This window comes from Carcharhinus amblyrhynchos, chromosome 2 (assembly GCF_965287045.1).
Source record: "Carcharhinus amblyrhynchos chromosome 2, sCarAmb.v2.hapA, whole genome shotgun sequence".
NCBI classification, from domain to species: domain Eukaryota; kingdom Metazoa; phylum Chordata; class Chondrichthyes; order Carcharhiniformes; family Carcharhinidae; genus Carcharhinus; species Carcharhinus amblyrhynchos.
In genome coordinates this window covers 38,112,588-38,128,740 of record NC_137325.1, presented here as the reverse complement: position 1 = coordinate 38,128,740, position 16,153 = coordinate 38,112,588, and the positions used below count along the sequence as shown (strand labels likewise).

Genomic DNA, 16,153 nt, shown 5'->3' with positions numbered 1-16,153 from the left:
AGGAGAGGTTGTTCTCCCTGGAAAGACGGAGGATGAGGGGCGACCTAATAGAAGTTTATAAAATTATGAAGGGCATAAATAGGGTGAATAGTTGGAAGCTTTTTCCCCAGGTCAAAAATGACAAACACAAGGGGTCACAAGTTCAAGGTAAGGAGGGCAAGGTTCAATACGGGTATGCAGGGGACGTATTTTACACGGAGGGTAGTGGGGGCCTGGAATGCACTACCAAGCAAGGTGGTTGAGGCAGACACGTTAGGATCATTTAAGACTTATTTAGATAGTCACATGAACAGACTGGGAATAGAGGGATACAAACGGATGGTCTAGGTTAGGAACACATGATCGGTGCAGGCTAGGAGGGCCGAAGGGCCTGTTCCTGTGCTGTATTGTTCGTTATAAATAGTTGGGTGGTGAACTGTCCATTTACACAAAGATGAAAAGAATTTGTGGTCAAGAGTAGCTCATCTGCATTTTTACTCATGAAATGTTAACATGTTTCATGTTGCCATGAGGAAAAGGGTAGAGAAAGCCAATTTTGGGAGCAGGTTACAGGCTTCCCTACAATTCAATAAATATCACAGAAAGCCAGTTTATGTGGTCAGCAGACAACAGGCAGGCGACGGTGCAGAGGGACCTCGGGGTCCTTGTGCATTAGTCGCAAAAACCCAGCTTGCAGGTGCAGCAGGTGGTCAGGAAGGCGAATGGGATGCTGGCCTTCATAGCGAGGGGGATTAAATATAAAAGTAGGGAGGTCTTGCTGCGGCTGTATAGGGCATTGGTGAGGCCGCAGCTGGAGTACTGTGTGCAGTTTTGGGCGCCGTACTTACGCAAGGATACTTTGGCCTTGGAGGGAGTGCAGAGAAGGTTTACTAGGCTGATGCCGGAGTTGAGGGGGTTGAGCTATGAGGAGGGGCTGAATAAACTAGGCTTGTACTCGTTAAAGTTTAGAAGAATGAGGGGAGATCTCATTGAGACGTATAAGATGACGAATGGGATGGATAGGATAGAGGTGGAGAGACTCTTCCCGCTCAGAAAGGACAGTAGGACTAGGGGACACAGCCTCAAGATAAAGGGGGGGGGGGGCGGTTTAGAACGGAGTTGAGGAAGAACTTCTTCACTCAAAGGGTGGTGAATCTCTGGAATTCTCTGCCCGTTGAAGTGGTGGAGGCTGCCTCGCTAAATATTTTTAAGATGCGGGTTGATGGGTTTTTGATAAGAGAGGGGATTAAGGGTTATGGGGAGAGGGCGGGAATGTGGAACTGAGCCACGACAAATCAGCCATGATCTTATTGAATGGCGGGGCAGGCTCGAAGGGCTAGATGGCCTACTCCTGCTCCTATTTCTTATGTTCTTATGTTCTTGGTTTTCTGTGCTGCCACAGCTAGATGGTGTCTAATCAAAGAGATGCAGCCTTCTGTAGAGTTCAGGAGATTTGTTTTTATGTAACCAGAGAGAAAAATCAACAGAACAAGTCATACTGCTGTTGGTGGATTTAAGAAACCCCAAAAACTGAGAAAAGTACCTGGGGATACCACTCGATGAACAGGGAATACAGGAACCCATAGAAAGCTGGGCTGTTTACCGCAAGGACCATAATTCCATGGAGATTGCAATATGCAATAAGTATAAAAAAGGAACATTTCCCCCTGTAGTTCAAAGTATAACTTTAGTATTTAAAGAAGTGTTCAGTCAATAGTGCCTTCAGTCATTTGCAACATTTGAAAGTTTGATTCTCTTTTTTAAAAGCATCATTCTTGACAAAGTCTGTAACACCATTCAGCCTCCCTTAGTTGACAATAATAATGATTCTCTCCCCTCAGGTTCTGTACTCCTTTTCTTAAAATCTGCTGTCATTACCTCTTCTAGAACAGAAACAACCACCTTTGATTCCTCTGACTATGCAAGCTATCTTCCCAACTCTAACCTTCACTTCTCCAGGTCCTCAAATATCTCGTTTTCTCTCAATTTTGTGCCCATCTTTCCTGGAAGTCCATGTCTGAATTTTTCCAATTAGGTTACAGCCCCAGCACCAGAACAATCTGCATCAAAATGACAAACAAAGAACATCTTGAGACAGTAACAAAGGTAAACTATCCCTCCCATCCTTCTCAACGTGCCTGCAACAAGACTGTATTCGGGCGATTCTATTCTTACCCATTTTGTTGCAGCCAGGAAATCACCCAAAATGGTTTCTCATCTGACTCTCATAAAGTCACCTCTCCACCACACCACCCCCACCCAAGGATCCATCGTTAGCACCTTATATTTCTCATCTACATGCTACCTCTCAACAACATCAACCACATGCACATTAGTTTATACATCTGTGCTGATGACACTCAGCTCTATCTCATCACCATCTCACTTGACCCCTTCACTTTATTTCTAAATTGTCATAATGAGCACATTTCTTCTGTTTAAATACTAAGATGATTAAATCCATTGTCTTCAGGCCTCACCACAAACTCTCTTGCCTCGTCACCAAGTCCGACTTTATCTGAGGCAACTGAGAGGCTGAGCCAGACTATTTGCAACATTGGTATCATTTTACCCAAAGATGAGCTTCTAGTTACATCTCTGCCACAATGTGATGAAACTGTGCTATTGATATATTTTAATTTTTTTGTAGAATGTTTAAAATTCAGCATTATTCTGCAGATAGTCAGTGTGTCAGGAGAACATTCAGCTCAAATGCTGGGAAAACAGGACAATTACTCATTTTAACCATAGGGAGGAATGTTCCTTTTTTATACTTACTGCACATTGCATTGTCCATGGAATTATGGTCCTTGTAGTAAATAGGCCAGCTTTCTATGGGTTCCCATACTCTTGCGGTTTTTAATTAAAGAAATGGAATGTGGGTTTTTGATTATGTTGATTGACAGGGCCAAGTGATAATGTGGTTAATGAGAGGAGCTAGGTTTGTATCAGCAAAACAGCTTTCAGTTCTGGTTGGGGTTTGTTTAAAAACAAAAGTCTGCAAGCTGCTCTGAAAGCTGTTAATTTACAGCAAGTATGCTGGATTTGCTAATGTTATTTGAAGTGGCATTTGAGTTAAGCTGCTTCACATTGTTAGAGTTATACTTAAAACTGTGTTATGAATAAAGCTTGTTCTGATAAAAAGATCCCTATTTTGTCAATGGAATTACTCCTGGAGTGAAACATCCTATCATCACATTTATGCCAAAATAGAAAAATTCTTGATGTCTAGTTTGGCTTCATAACATACTTTGGGGTTAGGGTCCCCGCCCCTAACAACAAAGGCCATCCATTTCCAACTTCATAACCCCACGCAATTCCTCTGCACCACAGCTCATCTGCTGTTGCAATCCTCATCCACGTCTTCTTTACTTCATTCTAATACATTCCTGGTTAGTCTTCTATCTACCCTCAGCAATCCAAAATTCTGCTTTCCCGTAATCCTGTCTGCTCACTGATCTTGTGGCTCCTGGTTAAGCAACATGGAGTTAAATTTTCACCCTAGCTTTCAAATCCTTACATAGCCTTCCCCTTGCCTAATCTCTTCCAGGTCCACAACCCACAAGTCTCTCTATTTCTTGCCTGTTGAGCATCCTTATGTTAGTCCACCACCCGGTGATTATTTAGGTCCTAAGCTCTGTAATTCCTTTCTTAAACTCCTCAGCCTCTCATTTCATCTTGCCTCTCACACCGCCAATCTTTTAGTCATCTGCTTACGTGGCAATCATTTAATATTTTGTTTTCCAAAATCCCTGGGAAGTGTGTTAAGACACTTCCATAAAAGTTGAACTTAAAAAATACTCTAAATGTTTGATGTGAACAACATTTGAAACATTCAGTGCCAAAACAGCCTGAGAATTATCAAAAGATCACCAATGTTTAAAAGCAACCCAATCGCCTTGACCTATATATTTTGTAGTGGGAAACCCAAAGAGAACTCCAATATTGCAATCACTACTTTAGATTTTGCTCAATTAATTACTGCTTAAAACATTTTCTAGTTGAAATAAACACATCCAAATGCAAGAAAAAGAACAAAATGAAATAGCACCTTTCACATCCTCAGAATAGCCCAAAGTACTGCACAGCAAACGTAAAAATGTCCTCACTGCATTGGTTAGCATAGGAGCCAATTGGGACAATAACTGACCAGATAGGTTAAATGATGTTGGTTTTTAATCATGTTGGTTGAGGGATAAATGTTACTCAGGATAGCAGAAGAACTCCTCTTTTTGAGAAGTGCCTTGGAATCATTTACATCCTCCCATGGGACAGAGACAGCCTTGGTTTAAACTCCCAGAAAGACAACACCTCAGCAGTGCACTCCATTGAAGTGTAAATGAAGTGGATCTTACATCCACAGGCTACTGATGAAAAGTCAAGAATTCCACCATTTAGTTAAGATCCACAGTGTAGTCTTTATGAGAGACCATGGCGAATGTCAAGCTAGACACAATCTATTGCAAGTGGCATTGCTCTTAGTGAGTCTGCACACTATTATCTAACAGGAGCTTTATAGCGTTATAGTAACGTAATAGAACAAACGCTGGAGCTAAAATGAATTTTCTTTGCCAGGGCTAACAGGCAATAATGAATACACCACCTGTGAAAATTTCTGCTTCATCCACTTTTGCCCATTTTAAAGTTGGAGTTTATTACTATGGATTTAGTGGAAGTTCCATAAAACTGTTCAAATTGCAAAACTAAGTACCCATTTAAAGTCAACTGATATAAATCCATTAGTGCAGCTCCTGCAATGGTTTTGTTCTATTACTTTTGATTCAATAGATTTTCCAGTCGCTTAATTGGCTGGCAGCTCCCAGCAGGTGGGACTTCCTTGATCCCAGGTAACAGACCCTAACAGGTTGTCAAGTGCTCTAGTGGTACAAGATGCAATGCAAGGTTCCTGCCAGCTTTCCAGCTGGAGCCAAGACAAGATCCCCATTGCCTCCACAAGATTCCATTCCACCTCAAGTCTACATGACTCAAATAGGCTCAAAATAAGGGGAAGCAGATTTAGGAGTTGAGGAGGATTGTGAATCTGTAGAATTCCCTTCCCAGTGAAACAGTCAAGGCTACCTCACTGAATGTTTTTAAGGCAAGGATAGATACATTTTTGAACAGTAAAGGAATTAAGGGTTATGGTGAGTAGCAGGTAAGTGGAGCTGAGTCCACAAAAAGATCAAGGAAGGATTAACGGGAGGAAAAAGTGGGGGCGGGGGGGGGTGCGGGTTGCTGCGCTGATTAAGGATAGTATCAGGGTGGTAGTAAGGGAAGATATAGGTGCCAAAGAGCAGAACGTGGAATCGTTGTGGGTGGAGATTAGGAACAGCAAGGGGAGGAAGACGCTGGTGGGTGTCATCTATAGGCCCCCAAATAATGACCTGGAGGTGGGGCAGGCTATAAACGCGCAAATAAATGCTGCATGCAGGAATGGAACGGCGATAATTATGGGGGATTTCAATCTACATATTGATTGGTCGACCCATGTTGGACGCGGTGGGCTTGAGGAAGAGTTCTTGGAATGATGCCGAGATAGTTTCCTTGAACAGTGTGTGTTGGAGCCAACGAGGGAGCGAGCTATCTTAGATCTGGTGTTATGTAATGAGGCAGGTAGAATTAGGGACCTTGTTGTGAAGGATCCTCTTGGGAAGAGTGATCATTGTATGGTGGAGTTTCTGATGCAGATGCAGGAGGAGAAAGTAGGATCCCAGACCTGTGTCCTTTGTTTGAACAGAGGGGAGTACGATAGGATGAGAGAGGAATTGGCGAATGTTGATTGGGGGAGCACATTGGAAGGTAGGTCTGCTGAGGAACAGTGGAGGATCTTTAAGGAGATCTTTCTAGGTGCTCAGAAGAAATTTATTCCGATGGTAAAGAAGGATCATAGGGGAAGAGATAATCAGCCGTGGATAACGAAGGAGATAAAAAGGAGAGTATTAAATTAAAAGCTGAGGCGTTTAGAGTGGCTAAGGGTAGTGGACGAGAAGAGGATTGGGAGAGGTTTAAATATCAACAAAGAATGACGAAGAAGTTGATAAAGAAAGGAAAGATACACTATGAATCGAGGCTAGCGCTAAATATAAAAAAGGATAGTAAGAGTTTTTATGAATATATAAAAAAGGAGGCTGGCTAGGCTGAATGTTGGACCCTTAGAGGATGAGGGGGGATTTAGTGGTGGGGGATGAGGAAATGGCTGAGGCCTTGAATAAGTTTTTTGCTTCGGTCTTCACAGAGGAGGACGTGAATAGTTTGCCGGGTTTAACGATGGAAAGATGGTAGGAGTGGAGGGTCTGAATGAGATCATTGTTACTAGAGAGGCAGTGCTCGACAGACTAGCAGGACTGATGGTGGACAAGTCCCCAGAACCGGATGGAATGCATCCTAGGGTTCTGAAGGAAATGGCTGAGGTGATAGTGGATGCCTTGGTGACTGTTTTCCAAACCTCGCTGGATTCCGGAGAAGTTCTGGAAGATTGGAAAACGGCTAATGTTACGCCACTGTTTAAAAAGGGTAGCAGGCAAAAGGCAGGGAATTATAGGCCGGTTAGTTTAACGTTTGTTGTAGGAAAAATGCTTGAATCCATAATCAAAGAGAAAATAGCAAGGCATCTTGAGAAGAATTGTTTAATAGAGCAGATGCAGCACGGATTCGTTAAGGGGAAGTCGTGTCTGACGAATTTATTGGAATTCTATGAGGATGTGTCTAGTGCGGTGGATAGAGGGGAACCGGTGGATGTGGTGTTTCTCGATTTTCAGAAGGCATTTGATAAGGTGCCGCACAAAAGGTTGTTACAGAAGGTTAGGGGGCATGGAGTTGGGGGTAAGGCGTTAGCATGGATAGGGGATTGGCTGTCAAATAGGAGGCAGAGAGTGGGTGTCAATGGGTGCTATTCAGATTGGCGGTTGGTGACTAGTGGTGCTGGGGCCTCAGCTATTTACCATTTATATAGATGATCTGGAGGAGGGAGCCGAGTGTAAGGTGTCGAAATTTGCCGATGACACAAAGATAAGTGGAACAGAAATTGTGCGGAGGGTGTGGAAAGTCTGCAGAGGGATCTAGATAGACTGAGCGAGTGGGCGAGGACCTGGCAGATGGAATACAATGTTGGCAAGTGTGAGGTTATCCACTTTGGTAGGAATAATGTAGGAAGGACTACTACTTACAGGGCGAAAAGCTGCAGCATGCTACGGTACAGAGGGACCTGGGGGTCCTTGTGCAGGAGTCGCAAAAACCCAGCCTACAGGTGCAGCAGGTGGTCACGAAGGCAAATGGGATGCTGGCCTTCATAGCGAGGGGGGTTGAATATAACAGTAGGGAGGTCTTGCTGCAACTGTACAGGGCACTGGTGAGGCCGCAGCTGGAGTACTGTGTGCAGTTTTGGTCGCCGTACTTGCGCAAGGATATTTTGGCCTTGGAGGGAGTACAGAAGAAGTTCACTAGGCTGATACCAGAGTTGAGGGGGTTGAGCTATTAGGAGAGGCTGAATAGACTGGGCTTGTACTTGTTAGAGTTTAGAAGGATGAGGGGGGGATCTCATTGAGACATATAAGATGATGAAGGGGATGGGTAGGGTAGAGGTGGAGAGGTTCTTCCCGCTCAGAAAGGACAGCAGGACTAGAAGGCACAGCCTCGGGGGGGGGGCGGGGGGGGGGGGGGGCAGTTTAGAACAGAGTTGAGGAGGAACTTCTTCATTCAAAGGGTGGTGAATCTCTGGAATTCTCTGCCCGTTGAAGTGGTGGAGGCTACCTCGCTAAATATATTTAAAACGCGGGTAGATAGGTTTTTGGTAGGCAAGGGGATTAAGGGTTATGGGGAGAAAGCGGGAAAGTGGAACTGATCCACTTCAGGTCAGCCATGATCTTATTGAATGGTGGGGCAGGCTCGAGGGGCTAGATGGCCTACTCCTGCTCCTAGCTCTTATGTTGTAATGCAGGATCTGTTGTAGCAGTGCCATGCATTCGGAGCCATTCTATGTAGAGGCATCCTGTATTGTTGCTGCAGAAACATAACTGCCTCTAATGGCTAGAATGTTGGTTTTAATCTGAAATAATGCTATTCTGCTGTTTTCCCCTCGGATTTTGCAGAATCTGGCTTGATTGGGATGATTGGCAGGCATGGTCATGTGATGGGGAATCTGGGCTTATACAGAATAATCCATTTTAAACGCTGCTTTTGGAGTTGAGAGAGAGAGAGCAATTTCTCTTTCCTCCTCTCTGAAGTTGGGGACTGGAATCTGCCAGGAAATAAGTCTCTTCTTTTGGAGATTCCTCTATGAGAGTGGATCTGAGAGTTGTTAAGAACAAAGAAAATTACTGCATGGTCGGTGCAGGCTTTGGTCTGCCAAGCCTGCACCGACCATGCTGCCCGACTGAAAATCCCCCCCTACCCTTTCGGGGACCATGTCCCCCAACTCCCAAGTGCACCATTCCTGGAGGCACTGCAAAACCAGGCCGATGCACAGGGTGGAAGGAGCAAGCCCCTTTCCCACTGCCCTGGCCCCCAGGTAGCAGGCATATCAGATACTCATAAGAACAGATTTCTTTTTGTTTATATCCAATTCAATCCAATCAAAATCCAATTCAAAGTCTCAACAAGTGAGACATTCCAGATCTAAGCTAACAAGACACTCCCTGTCTTGGGCTTGATTTACAGTTCGCCAGCTGATTGGAGCAGGCATTGCACCTCCTCCGAGGCTTGGTCTCATTTACATCTTAGCCAAAAGGTCTAGATGCCACTTTAAAAATATTGCTTCAAATGAAGTTGCTGTTTTGGAAGAGAGAGAGGTAGCCCTTTGCCGTTTTGAGGATGTGCCCTTCTCTGGATTCTGTCCAGAAGTATTAAAAGGCTGAAAATCCAGCATCACGAATGCATATTTGTTTTTATGCTAAGTAATTCTGAAGGTGAGTGTATACCTATGGGGTATTGCTTTAAATTGGAACAGCAAAAGATTGCTAGCTGTTAAAGGTTATACTTTGCCATGTCCAAGTATTTTGAATGGTAAAAGTTACACAAATTCTTTTTGTTATTCTAACTATATTTTTAAATAAATTTTGTTTTGGTCAAAGCTTCCCAGTGGGTCACCTGAATCATACCTGGAATGAAGCATCTTATGCTCACCAAAATGACAAAAATCAAATGCAGAAGTTGAGGTCTGGACTAATTGCATTTCTGGGTTTTCATGTGCAGTTACTGGGTTTTTAAATGGCAATGAGGAATAAATAACTCCAATAAGCTGCCAATAAGGCCAGAAAAAAATTAAATAATAAAAGAGTAATTACATTTTTTAAAATAATTAATTTTCCAATTCATTAATATTTAAGCTTCTATCATAATCCATCCACATGATCCAAACTTTGAATAAATAAATCGCTTTTATTTTAGAGTTTTGTTTTTTGTTTGTGAAATACTGTGCAATTGGCCACTCAGACTGCAGTTCAATAGTGGTAATCCCACGATGATCAACTGTGTGGCAAGAGAGTGAAGATTTTGCCACAGAGATCTCAGCAAGGCTTTCTTCTTCAGCAGGAAATCAGTCATTCCACCACTATTTGCAAGTTGCCATTGCTATGTCAAGTGTTTCATGATTTTTAATTTCACATTAGATGAGCTTCTTCATGCTATAACCCTATTATTCCATCCCCACCAACATCACTCACTGTCCCAAAAATAGAAAAGGATTATCAATAATTCCTGCAATTGACAATATTTCTTTCTAAAGGAAGGGCACCCAGTTATAAGAATCCCCAAGTGTTTTCAGAAAGTGTTACATGTCTATTCTATGAGCAGCATCTTGCAGTATGCAAATACCACCAACAATCACATCACCATATTCCAAAAAGTTGGGACTTCCAGTTTTTTTTGAAAACCTTGACAAAACAAAGCAGATAAATATGCAATTTAAAAGACCAGTTTGACACAATGCTTACAGTTTGGGCCCTGAGTTTAGGAACGCAAGAAAAATTTGGCCCCACAGACCTGCTCTGCCATTCAACTAAATCATGGCTCATCCTGTATCTGTATCTAACTTTATCCAACACTTACCAAACTAGCAAAATGTCACATACACGTTTGTTGCTCAAGTTCAAGTACTTACTGGTGATCATTCCTCCAGTTATGGATGCCAGGAAGCCCACAACAATGGCTATCACTGATATCACTCTGCCTTGTTTGTGTCTTTGAAGCATTACAAACATCAGCAGGCCCACAGCACCATGGAGAAAGAGAGAGGAGAAGAGAGCCCAGAGGAAAACCCAGTACCACATTTCTACAGGAAAAAAAAACAATAATTAGGAGGTATAAAACACTAAAACAAAATCTTAGAAAAACCTTCACATTGCTGACATTTATGAAAAGACACAGCATTAGGCAAATACAGAACAGTTCATTGAAAGAAATGAAACAAGCTCCCAGAATTGATAGATTTCTCTTCTGAACATTTTCCCACTTACTGGGTGATTACAGCGTCTGCTACCTAGTTGTTCACTTTCGAGATCAAATCGTAAATATGTGAACTGTTCATTTTAAGTTAATTGAAAGTGCTGAGGATATTTACAGCATTAAGGATTGATTACTTCTGGCTCTTCGCCAATCACTTTTAAAAATGTTGGTTTTCTAACAAATGCAACACCGAAATGTAACGCTCAGACTGCACAGTAAAACTGACCTCAAAACAAAAGCATGTGCAGAAGACAACTTTCTATTACATTGCTGGCATTAAAGCAAGGTTTTACAAGGACGGGATTGTTATGTAACGGCACAGTGCATTATCCTGCAGGTGACCAGTCCTTCCCCTTACAAAAACACATTTTCAAATTGTCTGTGCGGACAAAGAAAAGCACGTCTGTTGGAATCACGAATCTTATGAGTAGGTGCACTTGAAAAAAGGGAGCTTTGCTGATTTTACCTCAAGAGAATAAAATTCAAAGCACCAGGAACCAAAAACTGAAATGTGAACATAGCACGGGTGGGCAGAGGCCCACAACAGTATTCCCGCACTTAACGGATTCGACGCAGGACCAAAGGTTTTATTTTGAACTTATCCATGGGATGTGAATGTTGCTGGCAAAGTGGCCTGCCCCCAATTGCCCTGGAGAAGGTGGTGGTGAGCCACCTTCTTTCAATACTGCTGTGCGATGTGGATACATTCACAGTATTATTAGAGTGAGAGTACCAGGATTTTTACCCAGCGGGAGTGAAAAAATGGCAATATGTTTCCACATCAGGACTGTGCAACTTGAGGAGAACTTGCATACATTGGTGTTTCCATGACAGTGCTGCCCTTGTCTTTCTTGGTGATAGGGGGCCAGAGATTTGGAAGGTGTTGTCAAAGAAGGATGGACGAATTGCTGCAGTACATGTTGAAGATGGAATACATTGCAGCCAAGTTGTGCCTGTGAAGGAGAGAGCAAATATTCAAGCTGAAGAATGGGTTGCCAATCAAGCAGGCTACTTCATCCTTGATAGTGATATTGACATAGATTGAGATATTAATAATGAAAAAGGGAAGAATTTCTGAAATGCATTCAGGAGACTTCTCTTCATCAGTGCATTTCCAGCCCAATAAGGAAGGAGGCATTGTTGGATTTCATTCTGGGGAATGAAGGAGGGGGTCAAAATTATCTTGCGTCAGTCAGAGAATATTTAGGGAACGCTGATAATTGTATCATAGGGATTAGGACTGCTATGGAAAAAAAGCAATTCAGAGTACAAATAGGATATTAGAGGAGAACTAATTTCAATGGAGTGAGAATACAGTAAACTGCAGTCAAAGATTGATAGGTAAAAGTCAACATTAATTCAATGTAGCTGCTGATTAAATCTTTTACAACTTGCAGGAATTGGATGCCTTTGAAGAATTAAAATTTTTAGTTCCCTGGTTTAAGGGCAAGGATTGTTAAGATCCCAGTTGATCTTATAACTAGACAGGAAACATCCCAGAATAGAAGCCTGGCTCAGAAGGCCATAACCTGTATTTTTTTTCTTAGAAAACGTGGAAGAACAGAGTAACAGGAATGACAATTTGCTTATAACAACAAAAAAATTAAAATATGAAAAGTTTGACTATAATGCAATACATCTTCACCTGCCCCCCACTCCTTGTCATCACAAATGTACACAATATAACTTATGCTATAATTGTCTCAATAAACACGGTCCCTTTAAGCCACAGGCTAACTGTGGTAACACACACAACTCTTAAAACCAAGTGACAAATGCTACTCGATTGATCTTCTGTGGATTTCCCCTCAAATTCCCCAGATCATTGTCATGAGTGTCTCAAAATTCCACTCTCAAAAAGACACGTTTTAAAACAATGCTTTCCATCAGCTGTTTTAGTCAAAGAGCCGCCTCCAGGTTTTCCAACTATCCTTTCAAACAAGGCTTCCTCTCCATTGTTTAAACAAGGATTCGCCACCTCCAGGTTTTTCAACTCTTTCAAGATTCTATTGTCCCAAATGCTTTTAAGCTTTTTTTACAAATTCTCAGAGATCCAGCCACTTGTTTCAAGTACTGCTTCACAAACTGTAATGTGGTATTACAAGCATTAAAATCACTTCACATTTTTCTGGCTTTTCAGTACTTCCTTCTCAGCTTTGTTTGTAACTGTTCTAGCTCCCTTTTCCTCTGTTCTTTTAACTTCAGATTTCATTTCTTTAGTGCAGGCATGGCCAAGGGGGATTGTCAATAGATCTCCCCACCCCCCCCCCATGGGCCTCATGGAGTTTAAGCAATTTGAGGTTCATCCAATAGGGAAGGAGCAGCTGGATGAAGCTGGGGGGGGGGGGGAGCGGTGTTATTTAACAAACATAGATCACTTAAACTACCTCGCGTTATCTGACAACACCAATTGCATTAGAGACCAGAGCAAGAGACCGACAGAGGGATAAAGCTTTTGATGTATACTGTTTTTCCCTGATCCAAAAAGAGAGCTCTTTGGGGAATTAGAGAACCCAAGTTAATAGGAGTTCAGAGGATCAGCAAATCACCAAAGTTGAGAGAGAAAAAATTAAATAGCTATGCTAAGAAAGATTCTGGTTTCGTTCAAGGCAACTAAAGAGGATTAAAACAAAAAAAATGTGTCAATAGAGTTTTATAAGGAATAAAATTGTGACCATGAAACCATGTCAATCAACAGAACTTAAAATGATGGATTAATTGAGGGATAATAGATTCATTCATCAATAAAAAGGGATTAGTGTGGGAGATTTAAGGATAAAAAAGATTGCCATCAGGAATAGGGTCAATATAAGTGAACATTTGTACGAAAAAGGAAAAAAAAATGGGACAGTGAGTAAGAGATTAAAATGAAGTGGGGGTGAGGAGAAAAAACAAACAATTGACAGTAGGACCTCATATGACAAAAAGGGGAGAATTGCAGAATAAAAATTTTTGAAAATCACTATGGAATACTTGGGAGCGGAATTTTACCAGCACACCCACCTGAGATTCATACGATTCTACCCGAGGCCAACAGAGAATGCTTTACCGAGTCTCCGGTAAAATTCTGGCCCTGGTGTCTAAACTAAGATGTTGAACATTAGTTACTTCACTGCCTCAGAAAAACAAAAGCAGCAGTCAAGTATGAAAAGTCTGCAAATTCTCAAAGTCAGCACTACATAGCCAAGTTAAAGTTGTCAAGTAGGTTAAAAGTAGCTTAGTGTGATTATTATGATGTATTCGGCAAAAACCAGATATGATAGTGGTCCAAAATGTAGTATTAGATTCAAAGAAGAAACATAGAAATTGGCAAGAAAAAGCAATAGGCCCAAGGATTGGGAGCAGTTTAACAATTAGCAAAAGGGGATCATGGGATTGATAAGGAAGCAGAAAACAGTATGAAAGTAAGCTAGTGAAGGGCATAAAAATTGACTGTAGAGAGAAAAAAAAAATCGACAAAAGTGAACATAGGTCAGAAATGGGAGAATTCATAACAGGGAAGAAAGAAATGGCTGAGAAACTAAATTCATACTTTGCTTCTGGTCTTCATAAAGGAAGACAAGAACAATGTAGCAGAATCCTTAGAAAAACAAGTTTTAGTGAGGGGCTGAAGGTAACCAGTATTAATAGAGAAATAGTTTTGGGGAAATTGATGGACTTAAGGTGGATAAATCTCCACAGCCTGATAATCTTCATCCCAGCACACTTAACGAAGTAGTCCTGGAAATAGTAGATCCATTGGTGGTCGTTTTCCAAAATTCTTTGGACTCTGAACTGGTTCCTACAGATCAGACGGTAGCTAATGCAAAAATGGAGGTAGAGAGAAAGTAGGTAACTATGGACCACTGAGTTTAACGTCAGCACTGGAAAATTTGCTATAATCCAGTAGTGAGTTTCAGTAGTGATAATGGATTATTAGTTAATAATTGATCAGAAAAATGTGCAGTGCGAGACAAGGAGATAGCTAAAGCAATTCCTGTATTTATATAAGGGTACAGAAAAGGGATTGTAAACCAATCAACTTATCGGTGGTAGAAAAGAAATAAAGGAATCTTTGCAGGAGCGAATAGATGAGCATCTTCACATGAAAACTATAAGGAACAATCAGCATAGAGGAAAATCTTGGTTCACCAATCTTACTGAATTTCCAGAAGGTAACAGTGGTTATGCAGTAGTTGCAATTTACTTGAATTTTCACAAAGACCTTCAAAAAAAAAGTGCCACATAACAGGTGACATGGTGGTTAGCACTGCTTCCTCACAGCACCAGAGACCCAGATTCAATTCCAGCCTTGGGTGACTATGTGGAGTTTACACATTCTTCCTGCCTCTTTATGGGTTTCCTCCAGATGTTCTGGTTTTCTCCCACATTCAAGATGTGTAGGTTAGTTGATTGACACTGAGGGTCAATTTAACATGGCCAAAGGGACTAGCACGGTAAATATGTGGGGTTATGGGGATAGGGCCTGGATGGGATTGTGGTTGGTGCAGGCTCAATGGGCCAAACAGTCTCCTTCTGCACTGTAGGATTTCTGTGGTAATGAACTACTGAAGACAACCAGAGAATGTGGAGATAGGAGACGAGTGGCAAAACGGCTCCAACATGGAAAGCAAAGAATGGGAATAAAGGGTAGTTATTCAGAGTGTCAGAAGATGGAATTTGATTTCCATAAGCAGTCAATACTGTAACAGAACTACAAAAAAAAACAGGGTGACATTATTTACCAATTAATTGCCCATTTGCAAGTTTATTAAAGTTCAACTCAGATTAGCGTTGGGTACTACTTTCTGGTAGACGGCACTACAATCTTAGAGGGACAAGTAAACTTTAAAAAAAAGTTACAGAAACTCAAAATCTTATTTATTTACTGAAAGAATAAAGCCACAAAATTCCAGTTTAAAACAAAAAAACTATACAAGAGTCAAAAGTCAAAGAAAGCAAGCACTAAAAACCATCTTGTGTGAACATCTATAATTTTAAAACCCAAAATCAACAGCAGTTAAATATAAACTAACAGTCAAATTGCAGTCGATTATAAACAATAAATTACATGTTAAATGGCAGATACAACAAAGACCAGTCTTATCACCTGGTTCAGCAGCCAACTCAGCACAGTCTTTTTTTGTGAAGAGTTTCAGCTCCTCATTTTCAAGGATTTAACCTGATCCTCAGCTGACAGTAGTGTACAACCAAGCAGAGTTCCCAAATCACAGTCTACATCCAAAAATTACATGCCTGCCCAACCTGCTCGCAAGGGTCTTGCTGCATTAGATCCACCAATGTTATCTCCAGGTAACAGAAACAGCCGAAGATTTATCCATTCTCAGCTTCTGGAACAGGCGTCTATTTGCTTCAGCCTATCATCTCCTTATAACTTTTAGTTTCCAACCTCAGTTCCAGTCCTAAATCCCCTTAGAAACCCAGAAAGTTAAGCTTCTTTTCTCAGTTTCTTTTTTCAGTTAGGGTATGTCTCAAAAAAAATACAAGCTTTGAAAGCATAGTTTCCATCATTTACAGTTTGGAAGGTTCAAGTCCCAGTGGGGTAGAGGAACAAAATCATTTCAGAGTAACCAAGACACCAATAACTAAAAGGTTAAGACCCTAAAACAACAAACCAAACATCAGGTTTATTTCTGGAGGGATTGAATTGAAAAGTAGGGAAATATTGAGCCTTTGTTGGACCACACTGAAAAAGTACTGTGTGCAGTTTTGGTCACTACAATATAGCAACAAT

At 41.5% G+C, this 16,153-nt stretch overlaps 1 protein-coding gene across 1 annotated transcript in view; it reads right to left on the bottom strand.

Moving 5' to 3' along the window:
- Positions 1-16,153, bottom strand: part of tmem170b (transmembrane protein 170B) — a 54,382-nt gene that overhangs the window by 21,122 nt on the left and 17,107 nt on the right. Inside the window, exon 2 of the mRNA XM_080204710.1 lies at positions 10,076-10,246. Within this exon, the coding sequence (XP_080060836.1) occupies positions 10,076-10,246 (171 nt within the window). The remainder of the gene's footprint in view (positions 1-10,075; positions 10,247-16,153) is intronic.